Source organism: Xyrauchen texanus, chromosome 41 (genome assembly GCF_025860055.1).
Source record: "Xyrauchen texanus isolate HMW12.3.18 chromosome 41, RBS_HiC_50CHRs, whole genome shotgun sequence".
Classification (NCBI taxonomy): domain Eukaryota; kingdom Metazoa; phylum Chordata; class Actinopteri; order Cypriniformes; family Catostomidae; genus Xyrauchen; species Xyrauchen texanus.
The window spans coordinates 20959476-20977064 of NC_068316.1; the positions used below are offsets into that span (position 1 = coordinate 20959476).

Consider the following 17589-nt stretch of genomic DNA (forward strand, 5'->3'; position numbering starts at 1 on the left):
ATTTCAAGCATGGCATGACTGATGGTGCCAAATGGCTGGTTTGAGTATTTCTGTAACTGCTGATCTCCTGGGATTTTCATGCACAACAGTTTCTAGAAATTACTCAGAATGGTGCCAAAAACAAAAAAACATCCAGTGAGTGACAGTTCTGCAGACAGAAACACCTTGTTGATGAGAGAGGTCAATATGAGTGGGCATCATCTGTGTACCTCAGCAGAAGTCGAGATTCATCAGACTAGGCAATGTTTTTCCAGTCTTTAACTGTCCAGTTTTGGTGAGCCTGTGCCTACTGCAGCCTCAGCTTTCTGTTCATGGCTGACAGAAGTGGAACACAATGTGGTTGTCTACTGTTGTAGCCCATCCGCCTTAAGATTCAACGTGTTGGGCATTCTGAGATGCTGTTATGCTCGCTACAATTGTACAGAGTGGTTATCTGAGTTACCGTAGAATTTCTGTCAGCTCAAACCAGGCTGTTTATTCTCTGTTGACCTCTCTCATCAACAAGGCGTTTACATCCACAGAACTGCCACTCACTGGATGTTTTTGGCCCCATTCTATGTAAACTCTAATGACTATTGTGAGTGAAAATTCAAGGAGATCAGCAGTTTTTTTCCATTAACTGAAGCCCCTGACCCATATCTGCATTATTTTATGCATTGCACTGCTGCAACACAATTGGCTGATTAGATAATCGCATGAATATGTAGGTGTACAGGTGAACCTAATAAAGTGGTTGGTGAGTGAATCTATAGCTGTAGTCAGAAATTTACATACAGATATATTGTTTCACTTTTAATTGACTATATCATAATTCCAGTAGGTCAGAGGTTTACTCTGTTAACTGTGCATTTAAGCAGCTTGGAAAATTCCAGAAAATTATGTTAAGCCTTTGGACAATTAGCCAATTAGCTTCTTATAGGAGGTGTACTGAGTTGGAGGTGTACCTGTGGATGTATTTTAAGGCCTACGTTCAAACTCAGTGCCTCTTTGCTTGACATCATGGGAAAATGAAAAGAAATCAGCCAAGACCTCAGAAATAAAATTGTGGACCTCCACAAGTCTGGTTCATCCTTGGGAGCAATTTCCAAACACCTGAAGGTACCATGTTCATCTGTACAAACAATAGTATGCAAGTATAAAAACCATACAGGCATCATACCACCCACGAAGAAGGCGCATTCTGTCTCCGAGAGATGAATGTAGTTTGATGCGAAAAGAGCAAATCAATCCCAGAACAACAGCAAAGGACCTTGTGAAGATGCTGGAGGAAACAGGTAGACAAGTATCTATATCCACAATAAAACGAGTCCTATATCGACATAAACTGAAAGGCAGCTCAGCAAGGAAGAAGCTACTGCTCAAAAACCGCCATAAAAAAGCCAGAGTACAGTTTGCAAGTGCACATGGGTACAAAGATCTTTTTAGAGAAATGTCCTCTGGTCTGATGAGACAAAATTTTTACAGATTGGCCATAAAGACCATTGTTAAGTTTGGAGGAAAAAGGGTGAGGCTTGCAAGCCGAAGAACACCATCCCAACCGTGAATCATGGGGGTGGAAGCATCATGTTGTGGGGGTGCTTTGTTGCAGTAGGGACTGGTGCACTTCACAAAATAGATGGCATCATGAGGAAGGAACATTATGTGGATATATTGAAGCAACGTCTCAAGACATCAGCCAGGAAGTTAAAGCTTTGCAATTGGTTCTTCCAAATGGACAATGACCCCAAGTATACCTCCAAAGCTGTGGCAAAATGGCTTAAGGACAACAAAGTCAAGGTATTGGAGTGGCCATTACAAAGCCCTGACCTCAATCCAACAGAAAATCTGTGGACAGAACTGAAAAAGCATGTGCGAGCTAGAAGCCATAAAAACCTGACTCGGTTACACCAGTTCTGTCTGGAGGAATGGACCAAAATTCCAGCAACTTATTGTAAGAAGCTTGTGGAAAGCTCCCCAAAAGGTTAAACAGTTTAATGGCAAAGCTACCAAAAACTAACAAAGTGTATGTAAACTTCTGACCCACTGGGAATGTGTTGAAATAAATAATTCTCTCTACTATTATTCTGACATTTCACATTCTTAAAATAAAGTAGTGATCCTAAGACAGGAAATGTTTTTTACGATTAAATGTCAGGAATTGTGAAAATGTATTTGCACTGTTGAAAATTTTCCCGTTAAAAAACAGTAAAGAACTGGCAGCACAGTTGCCAGCAAGTTACTGTTAAATTAACAGTATTTTACTGTTGGTGAAATTTACAGTTGTCTACCGTTTATTAAAAAAAAACAGTAATTAACTGGCAGCACGGTTGCCAGCAAGTTACTGTTAAATTAACGTTGTCTTACTGTTGGTGAAATTTACATTTGGCAACTGCTTTTGCAAATACAGCATAAAGCTGTTTCTACATTTTACAGTAATATTCTGAAAAAAGCATTGGCAGTTAGTGGATGCTTATAGTGAAATTAGTGTAAACTACAACACAAATATAATATATGGTATTGTGTAATCTATTGAGTAATGGACAGCTAGCAAAAAGGACAACTTTTCCCTCTGTGTTTTTATAGATTATTTTCTAAACCTTGTGATTTAATAAATTTCCCTGTAGCACTCTTGCTATAAAATACCATGTTTTAATACAGTGAATAAATGTAAAAGTGAAATAGTGAATTAAAAATGTAACAGAAGAAAAGCAGCTTGTAGTATTGCTTCAAAACAATCTTTTTTATTAAACTTGTGAAATTGTTTTGGGGAAAAAAGCATAAAGGACATGTAATGAAATAACTAAAATTTCAGCTCTTTAAGGGTTAGAAGTCACAACAAACAGAAATAAACAAGATGCTCCGCAAATCAGATTCTGAATTACTTTAACAAGTCTTTAACAAATTACTAATAAGTATACTGTCCAAAAAATGAACTCTGGATTCAAACATAGTGAATGACTCTATTCACCTGATTTTGAATGAATACCTGCAAAAATAAGGATGCAAGAAAACGTGTGTGTGTGTGTGTGTGTGTGTGTGTGTGTGTGTGTGTGTGTGTGTGTGTGTGTGTGTGTGTGTGTGTGTGTGTGTGTGTGTGTGTAATACTTTTAGAAAGTCCCACTCAAATTCCATAATTTTTTTAAGCAGACTGGAGACACGAGGGTTGACTGTTTTTTTTTTTGGGTGACCTTCCCATGTCCGCTTTGATATGACTCCTACAGCATTGGTGCCTTTTTCTGGATTTATCCCGATGAACCGCCTGAAAAACAAATGTGTTTGCAGAATTAGTTTACTCAAAAGAACATATACATTTGCTATATTCTTGACTATTCTTGTATTGAGAACACTTCCTTTTGCTTTGTCATGAAAAGAGAGCTTTCTTAACAATCTTTTGGGGGTAAAGGACGTGCTTTAATCTAGATGAAAATCTCTTTATTCAAGCTTTCACATAACACATCTTAGATGCTATTTTAGCTATGTTTGATAAATTGTAACAAATTCACATGATCATCATTTTGGTGTCAAAGATGAGTGTGCTTCCTTTCAAGGTTTTCACCAACACCTCACCACCGATGTCCTTTTTATTTCCTTGACATGTCATCTATGGCTGCTCACTGGGGCTCAAATAGTTAAAAGGAAATTCCTTTATTTGATGCTAGATTCCCTGTACATTATGGCCAAATTACATTGTATCAATGAAACATTAATTTTATGTAAAGCTGCTTTGAAACGATATGCCTTACCTTTGAATGAATTCCAGTGTGCATGCTGCCTCAGCTTGGTATTGAAGATTGAGATTGTAGAAAGTAGAAAAAAACAGCAGCAAGCCCAGACACAAAAGCCGACTGGATGCCCTCACAAATGATGTGCCCTCAAGGTTGATCATCCAGTGCTGAATACAGCTTCCTGTTTCACCTGAAACTTTAAAATGAAAAACTCAAGTCAGCATTGACATAAAAACATTAATGTGCCACCGCCAGATTGCAAATAAAAGCAGGGGAAATTGAAATAATTCACAGAGCCCTGTTCTTTTAACATAAGAAATAAGTTTCAACGTGTTGATCATGGACTGGTCTGGGCAGACATTTATTTCAAAATGTGTATATATCGTGTATTGTGAAATTATGTTCTCAACATTGTTAATGAGTTAGTTCAACCAAAAAATAAAATCCTGTCATCAATTACTCACCCTCATGTTGTTCCAAACCCATACAACTTTAATTTATCTTTATACAAAGATATTTTTTATATCGTTTAATAATTGTTGTCCATCCATTGAAAGTCCACATAAGTCCATGTTAAACAGAAACTCAGACATGCTTGTTAAAATTGTTGTAAGTTCTCTATGTATATGTATTGATCAGTGTTTATATGTGAATAAAAGTCTTAATGTGTGGACTTTAGAATGGACTTTAAAATGCTCGATTCATGCATTAGTGCATTAGTTTTGCAATGCATGTATGATCTTTTTGGATCTTCAAAATGTTGGTTACATGGACTTTGAAGGGAGGGACAGAAAAACCTCAGAGTTTATTAAAAATATAAGCTAAAAGCTTAAGGGTTTGTAACAACAATGGGCAAGAACATGATATAATTTTGCGCGCGCGTGTGTGTGTGTAAACTATCCCTTTAAGTGTTGAAAAGAAGTAAATGAAAATAAAAAATTTAAATTAAGTCATTAATTACTCACCCTGGTGTTGTTCTAAGGCCATAGGTTCTTTACTCGCGACCTAGGTTCTTTACTCCCGATCGCACTCTTCCATGTAATGACAGTGAATAGTGTCCAGCATCTAGCTTTTAAATAAAGAAGCAAAAGTGTCACAGAATGATCCCATGTGACTCGTGTCATATATTCCAAGTGTTCTGGGGGTATACAAACCGAAAAAACAAACCAAAATGTACTGTAAATGTACACGACACGAGACTACATAGCACATAAATTGTGAGAAATCAAGATTAATAAAATCACAATACACAATCCATGCACTTTTTTCTCCTTATAGAATATATCTGAATGTTTGTTGCAAAAACAAGTTGTGGCATTCTATAAACTATCATTCTGACTGTCATCTAACAGCTAGAGTTACAGTCCAGAAATACTTAATTGACAGCTGCTGTCAGACTCTATGTTATTATTATTCCTCACACGGTCGCAAGACGACATGTACATGAATCTGGCGTGGTGAGCTGGAACCTGCTTATGTCAGCTGTCACCGCTTACGTCACGAAGTACCGCAAACAGCCAATAGGAAAATTCAACTGCAGTAGCCACCGTTCAACCTGAAGAGGGCAGCACTCAGACGTTTTTACACCATATATTGTAGAATTAAAACACTTTATACACAAATGTCAAAAAAATTACTTGAATCAATGACCAGTACTAATAAAGCCCCATGCTTACAGATCATTAACTAAAAAAAGTTGGTTTAGGGTTTAGTTACCCTTTTAAAGCTTGATGCTGGTTGCTACTCACTGCCATTATATGGATGAGCGCAGGCAATTTCTTATATCAAACAACTTGGATCGATGCAAAAATAAAGCCACCATTAAAGTAACAATACAAACACTAGGCTACTAGTACAAAAAATAAATCACCCTCAGAAAAGAGATATGTACAGATTACAACAAGTTTACCCACATTTGAAAGCACAACGACTCCGAAATTAAGGTTTTGTCTAACGTTGGGAGGTTTCGCGAATTATGAAAAGCAAGCTGCATGCATGGTTTTAGCAACAACACCAGTCATTTTGACGCGCTACAGAGACATCGATGTAATATAAATGCAACAGTGTTTGAAGGCTTTGCAGAAACTTTGCAGAAGAATTTAACTATGTTGGATGAAACTCACTCACTCTGGAATCCAACTTCACTCACAATGTCGCAGTTGGTGCTTTTATCACTGAAACGAGCGAATGACAAAACATTTTACAGTTACAATATCCACAAATACGAGTTAGTTACAATTGCAGGAGATGTAGGCCTAATGTATTTTTCTATCGCAATGAGCAAAACAAAAGGGAACTCACCTATTATCAGTATGAAGACATGCGTGCTCACTGCAGTCTTCCGTAGGCTAGCCAAAAATACTTTTAAGTACTGTTTTGTTTCCTTCGAGCAATAAATACGTTAAAATGCCGTTATACTTTGTCTACGTCATTTCACAAAAACAAAAAAACGGCAATGTACTGCTTTTGAACATAACAGGATTATACTGTTGAAAATTTGCCGTAAATTTACAGCAATTTCTAACAGTGTGGCTAAGGTGTATGTAAACTTCTGACTTCAACTGTTTATATATAATATATATATATAATATATATATATATATATATACAGTATATACATTTAAACTTTACTATAAATATTAACTTGGATATGTAAAGGTTTTATAAGGTATTTATACTTACAATAGCCAAGATAAGCAGATGTAATCATTACACACATCAGGTAGAGATTAAGGTTAAGGTTGTGGAAGGGCTGTTTCTATGTTAAAAGTATTCACATGTCTGTGCATGTTATGTGTTTCTGATACCTCCTACATTAACTTGTGGTTTAAGTGAACAGTAAAAGAAAAATCATCAGCTGAGTTGATCTGTTGCCAAAGGAGGTAAGTCATCGTGTTGGCTGCTGAGGAAGTCTCTCAACCTGCTTGTAAGTACTCATCACACTTGTGTTCTTTATTTGAATTTAGCCTTTTAACATGTATATTTAACATGTATATTTAACATGTATATGTATAGTGTGTGATATATTTCTCTATTGTGTATTTTTTTCAGCATTTTAATACTATATGCACATAAAGATATATATGGTCTCTTTCATTTTGCTAGACACATTTTAAAAAGGAAATTAAACCATGACCCCCTCAAATAATTATAGAAAATAACATCACTGAAACCTTTGTGTTACCTGTGTGTAATCTTATAATGAAATGAAATATAAGATCCTAATATTGAAGAAAAAATATTACTATCACAGGCAACTTTTTGACCAGACTATTATTCTTCTGCAAATTGTTATTAAATGGTAGTGATTATAATAATGGTATGTATTGTAGATAAAACAATACATAATGGAAAAATAAGTTTAAAAAATATTGTGAAATGCCATAATGTTAGACATGTTCTTAGGAGGATTTCAAAACCAGTTACACACTGAGCACTTGTTCATTGTCATCGTCTGGAGTTGGAGAAATGATCTTGCATGCAGAAACCTTCCTGATACTAATTCTGACACTTGTCCTTCTCCAAACAGCAACTCATCACAAAGTATAAACCTGCACAATGACAAATCACTCTGAGGGGATTTACCAGAGCTCGCATGTGGAAAACATCCTCCTTGTGACCTTCTACATTGTAATCTTCATCATCTCGGTCCCAAGCAATGCCCTTGCACTTTGGGTGTTCTGCTGTCATGATAAGCGCAACACCCCTTCCAAAGTGTTTCTGAAGCACCTGGCCATAGCAGACATGTCTTACGTCTTGGTGCTCCCCATGCGGATGATTTATCATATGGCAGACAGTCACTGGCCTCTTGGGGAGGGGACCTGCTGCGTGGTCGGGTTCCTGTTCTTCATCAATCTCTACTGTAGCATGTATTTTATGACCTGCATCAGTCTGGACCGTCTGCTGGCTTGTGTCTTACCACACAAGACTCAGAATCTTAGAAGAAGCCGGAATGCCAAAGTGGTCTGTGCAGTTCTGTGGATCATAGCGACCATCTCCATGGCACCTTTTCTTTTCTCCAAGAAACAAGTAACTAGACAATTAGAGGCTCGGAATGTGACAGTGTGTGAACAACTGTACATTGAAAAGTCATCCAATCCTACCAGTGCAGTCGTGTCCACTGCTGTCGCTTTTGTGATCCCTTTGGTCACCTTGTCAGTTTCTTACATTCTCATATTTTGCAAAGTCAGAAGAATGACTTTAAAAAAAAAGTTGCTTGCTCAGCGTAAGGCTATGAGAATGATCATATTAACTCTGGTTAACTTCTTGATTGCCTTTGTCCCCTACCACATCCACCGGTTAGTCTTTATAATTCAGCAGGATGATATGTCAAAATCTGAATCAGAAAGACAACTGCTGCATTTGGGAAATCGCATAACCTCAGCTTTAACATGTGTAAGTGGTGTCTTGGACCCTGTCATGTATTTTTTTCTGGCTAGAACTTACCAGGAGACGCTGCAGCAGCTCTGTGGCAGAAACCCCAAAGAAGAACAATCCACCACATGAACACAGCCCACATCTTCCTCTTTCCCATTAATCATACAAGACATACATCAGATTATCTGCAAGCAAGGTTCTCTGGATGAAGCAATAGCCAAAGTGGAAAAAGTATAGCTGAAAAACAATAGCTATAGGTTCAGTGCCAAATTTGTTCAGCTAACTAATGACTTCTACTCATTAATTTCAGTATAAAATATATTCTTCAGTATTTAAGGTTAATCACTCCCCAAAGCACATGTCAGAAAAACAAATTGGAAAACATTTTATGTTTTGAGAGGAAAGGTATGGCATTACTCGGTTGGAAAGGGTTAAGACTATTTTCAGTTTGGGGTCAATAAGGTTTCTTCCACAGCAAATCTATCATATGGCTGAGTAATATTATTATCACATGTTATTGGAGGAATATCCCATTTATCTAATTTATTCTTGTTTAAGCAACTCAACATTTCTTTAATGTGTTCTTGTACAAGGTTATCTTTTTTTTGCTGTTAGTCAAGAAACAAATACAAATATTTTTCAATTATATCAAATCTTCTCATACTTTCACAAACACATTTAAATAAATACTTGAAAAATGCACTGAAAAAAGGGAAAGTAGCACTATTGAAAATACTAAACAGTACACTTGAAATCAACTTAATACATTTATGTTTAAGATGAGAACACAATTATATTTTGTGAAGTCCAAGTATCAACACAGTCATCAACCTGATTTAAAATGAGCTAATCCAACACAATTATTTTGCATTTGGTCTCAACTTCCAAACCGATATGACTTTGTTTCTTATGTTGAACACACACACACACACACACACACACGCGCGCGCGCTGGTGCAGTTATCACTATGAGGGCTCATAGACATAATGATTTTTATACTGTATGAACTATAGATTCTGTCCCCTAACTCTACCTTTACTATGGAAGCTTGTTTCCGCCACTGAATAAAAAAATAATTGCGACTTTATATCTCGAAATTCTGACTTTATTTCTCACAATTGCGACTTTATTCTGAGAAATAAAGTCGCAATTCTGAGAAATAAACTCGTAATTCTGACTTTGCTCGCATTTCCTATATTGCCATCACACCATCAAAGACGTGTCAATAGACGGTTGGAACTTGGATTGCATTCTATAGCATAGAATGGAAAATATTATAGAGGATTATTTTCGGCTCGGTTTCACAAATAGAGAAATCTTGATTTTATTGGAGGAATCACACAACATTAAGCTTAGTCTCCGGACTCTTGAGAGAACGTTATGCAAGAATCAGTTGTGGCGGAGACGCAATAAAACTGACGAAGCTGAAGTGGCATATTTTATACACCAGCAGCTTCAGACATCGGGACGGCAACATGGCTATCGGTGGATGCACCAACAATGTTGGATGTCCGGAATTATTACAGACAGAGAAACTGTCCGTCAGTTGATGAGACTGTTAGATGGACAAGGAGTTGATCTACGTGCTCATGGTCGTCTACGCCGACGCGTATATAACAGTCGCGGGCCAAATTATGTTTGGCATATTGACGGGTATGATAAATTAAAACCTTACGGAATATGTATAAACGGATGCATTGATGGGTTTTCCAGAAAAATGATCTGGCTTGAGGCATACAAAACGAACAATGACCCACGAGTAATTGCAGGTTATTTTGTACTTCTGTTGCTGAGAATAACGGATTTCCACAAAGAATTCGCATTGACCATGGAACTGAAAATACTCATATAGCAGAGATGCAAAAATTCTTCAGAGACACTGCAAGTGCTGATTGTGTCACTCTTGGTCCAAGCACTGGGAACCAGAGAATCGAACGATGGTGGTCCACTTTGAGAAGCCAGTGCATACAGTTTTGGATGGATCATTTTGAACAACTAAAAGAAGATGGACACTTTGTTGACAGTTTCATTGATAAATCTCTCATCCAGTTTTGCTTTCAACATTTTATACAGGTAACAAATTTTGTTCACTATCAGAGTGGTTATAGAGAGTATTGAATTTGGATAATAACTTAATATTATTTATTGATGTATAATGTGCAATTTTGTTAATTCATTTGACAATACAATGTTTTAATATATACATATATAGCCTATTATATATTTCCTTTCTTTTATGAAGGAAGAGCTTGATGAAACGGTCAGTGCCTGGAATTGCCACAGGATACGGCCAACTCACAACCCTCGTGCTCCCAGTGGTCGACCTTCAATAATGTTTGCTGTTCCCAGCTTATATGGAGTGCAGAATTTCTTGCATCCAATTGAACAAACAAAACTGAATATTTGCCAAGAGGAGTGTTTATTTAAAGACTACCCTTGTGATGAGGATGTCTTTCAACTGTGTGTAGAACTCATGACTGAGCATAACCTTGTCATGTCAGATGATGTTTATGAAATTACAGACCTTTACCTCCAGCTTCGTGAATTGATCCTTCAAGGACTGGACATTGAGGACTAGATTCACCATACTAAATTAATAAACATCACTATAAGCTGTAAAGATATTGTTTCAATTGTTTTAGTATTTCAGATGACAAAAATATTTTAATTGCTATACAACTTGTGAAATTTGAAATTGACATCTGTGTCTGTAGGTGTTGAATTGCAGCCTTTCACCAACCCCAGCAACCTTGGACCACTGGAGGGAACATCGCAGCGGCACATGCTCTTCTGTTTGAAGAGGTAAGAAGAACAACATTTGCAAAGTTCTGCAAGGAACAGGATTTGCCTCAAACTGGCTGGCTGTGCTAATTCAAAGCAAGTCTTCATCATTATTGTCTTTGCCTTGTAGGGTAGACTGAGTACAGTTGAGACACTTTTTGCGTTTTGATTTTTCACATAAAAATAGATACTGAAAAGAAGTGAATTTCCACATGACATGCCACATGACATTTCATTAGCTTGTAGACTAAGATATTATCAATCAATAATACCCATAAGTAGTTTATATTTTCCACAATTAGCTCATAAAAATAAGGTGCTTTTTGTCTCAACTTTGTCTCAACTGTACCCATATGTGGTATAGCTGAGACACCCATTTTTAATGATGTAAAGGTAACTAAACGTTCATTGCAAATATAATAAATAAAGACAAATAAAGAAAATAACAATTGGGCAAAATGTTTATTTATTCATCCATTTAAATTCATTCATTTTATTTAAATTAGCACTGGTTAAAATTTATAAAACAGGAACAATATATTTAATATATTCATTAATAACACACAGTTTAAATATCACATTTTATTTTAATTTGTGTCCTATGCTGGCTAATTATGAAGTTTAACCTGTTATCATAACACTGAACAACTAAACAGTATGTTTCCTAATAGAACTCTATGCGGGGTACTGTTGATACACGTGTGTCTCAACTTACCCCGCTGGCCATCTCGCACATTTCTCTAGATTTTGCAATGACCTTGCATGACACAATACCATGAAATATGCCAGTTTTTAGGGCACAGAATAACGTTTGTGATGATACCAGTTACGTTTAACAGTCACATAAGGATAATAAGCTATTCATTGTGGAGTGTGCATGGTGAAGTGAAAGTCTTATCTTAGAAAAAAAACTTTTGCTGATATCTTCAGATCGGAGATGTGTCCGTTGTTCAAATTTCCCACGATCAAAGAGGACACTAATATACATGTGCACAGCAAAAATCACAACTTGTGCTTGCTGCGCACGCAAGTTATTTAAAAGGATAGTTCACCCAAGAATGAAAATTCTGTCAATAATTACTCACCCTCATGTTGTTCAACCCCGTAAGACCTTCGTTCATCTTCAGAACACGAATTAAGATATTTTTGATTAAATCTGAGAGCTGGATCACTCCTCCATAGGCTTCTAAGGGATTGAAACTTGTTTCCCAAAAAGTTATTAAAGACATTATTAAAATAGTCCAAGTGACTACAGTGGCTCAATCTTAAGTTTATCAAGCGACGAGAATAATTTTTGTGCGCAAAAACAAACAAAAATAAATAGCTACGTCACACGTAGGCTCACTATTGGCCGACGCTGGTCATGTGTGTGATGCGTGTGACGTATAACAAGAGAAGCTTAATCTATTACACTAGTGAACTCACTCGAGGCCCACAGAGAAGGAAATGAATAGTTGAAATAAAGTCGTTATTTTTGTTTGTTTTTGCGCACAAAAAGTATTCTCGTCGCTTGATAAACTTAAGATTGAGCCACTGTAGTCACTTGGACTATTTTAACGATGTCTTTAATAACTTCTCGGGGAACAAGTTTCAATCCCTTAGAAGCCTATGGAGGAGTGATCCAGCTCTCAGATTTAATCAAAAATATCTTAATTTGTGTTCTGAAGATGAACGAAGATCTTACGGGGTTGAACAACATGAGGGAGAGTAATTACTGACAGAATTTACATTTTTCGGTGAACTATCCCTTTAAGGTGTCTCAACTGTACTTATGTCTCAACTGTACACAGTCTACCTATTTTCTATAGGAAATCCCAATTTTTAAATCTACCATCTGCCCATAAACTTAAAAATTTCAAATAGTCTTTCTCTTATTCCTTTGGCATTTGTCTTAAATTATTTTGTAACACTGTTTTGTTACATTTAAAGTTGTCCCTTAAATATTTCATGTAACTGTTTCCCCCATTTTATTACAGGTCACAACCATTCATGAGGCAACAGAGAGTATTGACGGCTTGAGTGGTGCTGCCAGCATGCTGTCAAATTGAGATCTCGTTATCTGCTTATTTTCAGAGTTATAACATGACAAAAGCACAACTATCAGAATAAGAGGCATCTAGATGTAATTAAAACACTTTTAAACAATTGTAAAAAGTTTGCCTTATTTTTAGATTTTATGTTTTTCCATCTACAGAAATGTTCATTCTTTGTATGATTTTGCACGTGTTTGCGATACATTATACTGTCAATTCTTCAAGGCCTAACTTGAATACAAATGAAGCACAGCAAGCCTTTTTAGATGTACAAGACAATGTTTTGAACCTCAAAACTAATGTATTTATGGCTTGAAACTGTTCAAAATTGATGGATTTCTCTTCTGTTTAACCTTGACTTTGAAGACTTTAAAAGGGCAGGTGATTGAAAATATGAACATAAATGGGTTTATAGGTAAATTGATGTTATTTGTCTCTGAAATAAATTTTAATTGGAACTGTATTTCTTATGGTATTTAGATTATTAACTATGTAACCTTGGTACGTTGCTCCAAACAAAACCTTAAACTTCGTTCTTAGAATGGCAGCGCTGTATGTTCTCCATTTAATACTCATGATGGACCTAAATGGTTATAATAATTTTACATGGTACATTGGCTGTCAGGTTTTGTGTGCCTCTATAGAGAGCTACAACTGAAATAGATTTTAAAAGTTCAGAATTGGAATATTCTTTAAAAAAGACAGTCAGACTTTCAAACTTTGATGTGCATTATTTATTGGCTTGTGGAACTCACTCCATATTTAATGCACAAAAAAAACATTGGTACCATGCAGGTTGTGTTGGTATTTTATGCATAGTGGTTAACCAAACATGATAACATGTGGTACAATTAAGAATAATACAAACCACAGTAAAACGATTTCAATAAAACAATTTCATAAAACTGTTCAAATGTTTAACCTATAGCATGTACTAAAGGTTCACAATAATGTGACACCCATTTGTATACAAGCACAAAGTTAAATTAAGAACATATTATACTGTTCAAAGCCATCTACAGTATCTGACTGAAGAGGCAACATGTACAATTGTATGTAAACAGTAGGTTGCACCTAAACAATGTGATATTTCACTATTGAAAATCATTAACAAAATATAAAATAAATGATCTAAAAACATAAAAAAAGGTTTTGAATTTCAAAATAACCAGCAACAACTACTGTAAGTAAACAAATTAAAGTGAATGTTTTACTTTATGTATAAATAAATGTACAGTACATGTGAAACTCGAAAAATTAGAATATCGTGCAAAAGTTTTTATTTCAGTAATTCAATTTAAAAGGTGAAACTAATATATTATATAGACTCATTACATGCAAAGTGAGATATTTCAAGCCTTTTGTTATCATTTTGATGATTATGACTTACAGCTTATGAAAACCCCAAATTCAAAATTAGAATATTGTGAAAAGTTTTTCATAAGCTGTAAGCCATAATCATCAAAATGATAACAAAAGGCTTGAAATATCTCACTTTGCATGTAATGAGTTAGTTTCACCTTTTAAGATGAATTACTGAAATAAATGAACTTTTGCACGATATTCTAATTTTTCGAGTTTCACCTGTATGTAAATGTATGAAGAATGAACCATTAACTAATTTTAACAGTTCAAAGCCATCTATCTGACTGACGAGCTAACATGAACAACTTGTACAATTTAACGCAAACGGTAGATTGCAACTAAATAATTACATTTTTTCACTATTGAAAGTCATTAGCAAAATAAATCTTCAGAAAAAAAAGGTTGTTCAACATAACCTGAAATAACTAGGTGTAACCTGTAATAAATAACATTCAAATTGAAGTGAATGTTTTACTCTATGCATACAGTACACGTGTAAAATAAGTGTATGAAGAATGACCCATGCAAAATTGGATATGAGCTGGCTATAAATAGTTTCTGCCAGTATCCAAGTCATGTGCCAGTGCAACTAAATGATGTCCATTACCCAGACATTGCTTTCAAGAATTTTGTTCATTTCAGATCGGAAATCTGGGTAGTTGTCATAGTGTACTGAAAGCCTCAGGAAACAGCCACAGGTGTGTGCCACTGGTCTTCTCTCAAACCCTTTAAGGTCTGTAAAATCAACTGTTATAGTTTTGTCTATAAACAAATCTGATCCTGTACAGAATCTCAGAAACAGAGACAGTCGTTTTGCATCACACTCCCGTCAAGTAAGCTGTCAAATGCTTTGAAATGTCCTTTTGGTGTGCATTCATTGCTTCAGGGAATTTGAGAGATCGCACAATTTTCCTCACTGTTGGTTGTAATGCACAATACACATTTTCAATTTCCTGAAGGTCCTTACTCAGAGGTCCAAGTATGCTCATCCACTGTTCAAGAACATAAGCAGGCTCTTGAATGAGAGTCTTGTGTGCCAGTTCTTTCAAAACTTGCATGAAGTTTTCTTCTGTTGGAATTCTCCGACAACTGTAGTTGTCTAAGATCTCGATTAATTCCTCCTGGTCTGCACTATAGAAGTCTGTTCTGCAGCTTTCTAACACAGCACACTCATTTTCTGAGACATACTTCAAAAAGTTGTCAATCAGATCACTTTTGACAGATCCTTGTATTGCTTGCTCCAAGATGACAGGTGCAAGTTTTATTGGGAGATACTTCTCTTTCTCCCAGCCAAATAGAATTATTCGGGCAACACTTTCCCACTTTTCTTTCCCAAAATCATGCCGAAGAAAGGGAACTTTAAAATTGTTCCCCAGTGTGCATTGATCATAAAATTCCTGCCAAAATTCTGATTCACTCCACCAAAGTCATGGCCCATCTCAAACTGTCCATTTGGGAGGAGCAACTTCACTTCTACATCACTCTGTGTATGTGCAAGGGTTTCATCACAGAAATGTGCAATAAGTTCAGAAAATATATGTCCGCGATGAACAACAAGAATTCTTTTGTGAGGAACTATGGATTCTGGGCTCAGAGGCAAAGTGTCATCTAAGGTTTGTTCATCTATTCCAGTGATGTCTCCGGTTAAAACTGTCACTACATCGCTTGCATCCAAATAATCTAGTGAGGTCATTGATGAACTTTGAAAAGGGACATTCAGATCATCTGCAACATTCTGATCCTCCGTGGAATGTAAGGGAGACACGTCATTGTTAGCTGTACTGTCCACAAAAACTACATCCATGTCTGAAGCTTGAAAGAAGTCATTCATTCTTCTGGAAGAAGTGGGAAGACTTTGATCCTGGTTATTTCTGTGCAAGTCCTCTATTGTGTCTGAATCTGATATTTCCACTCCACTTTCTGTTTCCACTTCCTTCTCGATCTTTTTTGTTGTGAGGTAGAACCTCATCATTGTGAGTTTGGATGTATTATACATTTCCCCCACTGTAGTTTCATCATCTAGTGACACTTCCTGATAATTTGTAAGATCCAATTCAAACTCAGAAACACTGCCATGAGAATTTTTTTCATTTGGGAAAAACAAACGAATTGCCTCCTCAATCAGTTCTTTCCTTTTCCAGTCTTTTGGCACACTCAACTTCCTTGTTCCCCCTCCTTTTTTTGCTCTCATTTGAACAAAGCCCTGTCCATCATAGTGCATCCACCCAATCTCAACTTTTCTTGCAGTACGCTGAGAAATGTTTGTTCTAGTTGTTTGGTTTTCAGTTTGTGAATTGTTAATTTTTTGTCTTTTGCTCAGTTTTGATTTGAGGCGCTCAAACAGCTTTGACTTCCTGCAAGTTGGCTCAGTTTCTTGCCTCCTACAAAATCCCAAAACTGCCAGTCTGTCTCCATATGAAGGAAAATAGCTTCTCATCTGGTCATCAGTCATTAGCAGTAGGACGCTGACATCAATCTGTAAATAAACACATGTTTCAGTATTGTGCAATACATAAACCAAAAGTTGCTTATTTTCATACAATTCATACAAGCATCTAGGTCTGGGTTAATCCTACTTATCATATACCTGCATTCAAGAAATTGTTCGCACAAAGGGAACATTTTATAATTTACTAAAAAAAACCAATTGTCTGAGCTGTTGTTTTCCAAAAAATAAAAATCAGTTATAAAAGGCAAAGGTTATCTTCGTAATTTTTGCCACACAATTGAGCCTTCAAGCCTTTCTGAGCAGAACATGCTATAGGCTTGTTAGTATCAGTAGAAAAAAAATCATAGCTTTGTTTTAGAATTTTTACATTAAATATCAGTGCTTTTACATTAGATTAACTTCCCCACAGAAGTATCCACATTATTTTTTAATGTAAGAACGGCTCTGCCTTTAGTAACTTTAATGTGTTGTGTTGTCCACTTCCAGTTATTTTAGCTGTACAAAAACATTAAGTTATGCTGCTTGATATAGCAAACTGGTATTTACAATCATATTATTTAAATTAATTATTATAATCATGAACAAACAGGTTTCTAGTACAAGTAGTTTTACAATTTACTGAGCTTTGTTATTCTTCTAGTTATTCCCTGTAGCGGCTAATGAATTTGAAGTCTCACACATTCATAGAAAATAGCGTACTTCCATGTTGCAAAATAAGGTGTATAGTTCCTCACAAGAGTTCTCTCTCATCTTATTCAATAATCTTAACTTGACATTTCTCTGCTTGCATGCTTCCTGGCTGCACTTGTGCTGAAATGGTCAATACACTTACTGTAATTGTGAAAAATATAAAGAACATTTTAAGATCCTTCAATTCTT

At 36.0% G+C, this 17589-nt stretch overlaps 1 protein-coding gene and 2 long non-coding RNA genes across 4 annotated transcripts; 2 read left to right on the plus strand and 1 right to left on the minus strand.

Annotated features, from left to right (window-relative positions):
• Positions 1–2709: 2709 nt before the first annotated feature.
• LOC127634644 (uncharacterized) lies at positions 2710–6454 on the minus strand. 2 transcript variants are annotated; one of them, XR_007969390.1, is made up of 6 exons: positions 6387–6454; positions 6006–6087; positions 5832–5878; positions 4670–4773; positions 3723–3900; positions 2710–3238 (listed from the first exon to the last, which is right to left on the minus strand). It is a non-coding gene; the product is annotated as an uncharacterized LOC127634644 (long non-coding RNA). The 2 variants fall into 2 exon arrangements; XR_007969389.1 differs by having other exon boundaries at positions 6006–6052; positions 6387–6444.
• Positions 6455–7262: 808 nt separating this feature from the next.
• Positions 7263–8210, plus strand: LOC127634022 (uracil nucleotide/cysteinyl leukotriene receptor-like). The gene has a single exon (XM_052113415.1). It carries the CDS (start codon positions 7263–7265, stop codon positions 8208–8210), a length of 948 nt encoding a protein of 315 aa, XP_051969375.1.
• Positions 8211–9497: 1287 nt separating this feature from the next.
• On the plus strand, positions 9498–13343 carry LOC127634658 (uncharacterized). The gene is made up of 4 exons (XR_007969393.1): positions 9498–10155; positions 10325–10697; positions 10797–10884; positions 12840–13343. It is a non-coding gene; the product is annotated as an uncharacterized LOC127634658 (long non-coding RNA).
• The last annotated feature ends 4246 nt before the right edge of the window (positions 13344–17589 follow it).

What these genes read in the sequence shown, in the direction of transcription:
- LOC127634022 (XM_052113415.1), top strand. Translation starts at nt 7,263, where the DNA reads ATGACAAATCACTCTGAGGGGATTTACCAGAGCTCGCATGTGGAAAAC.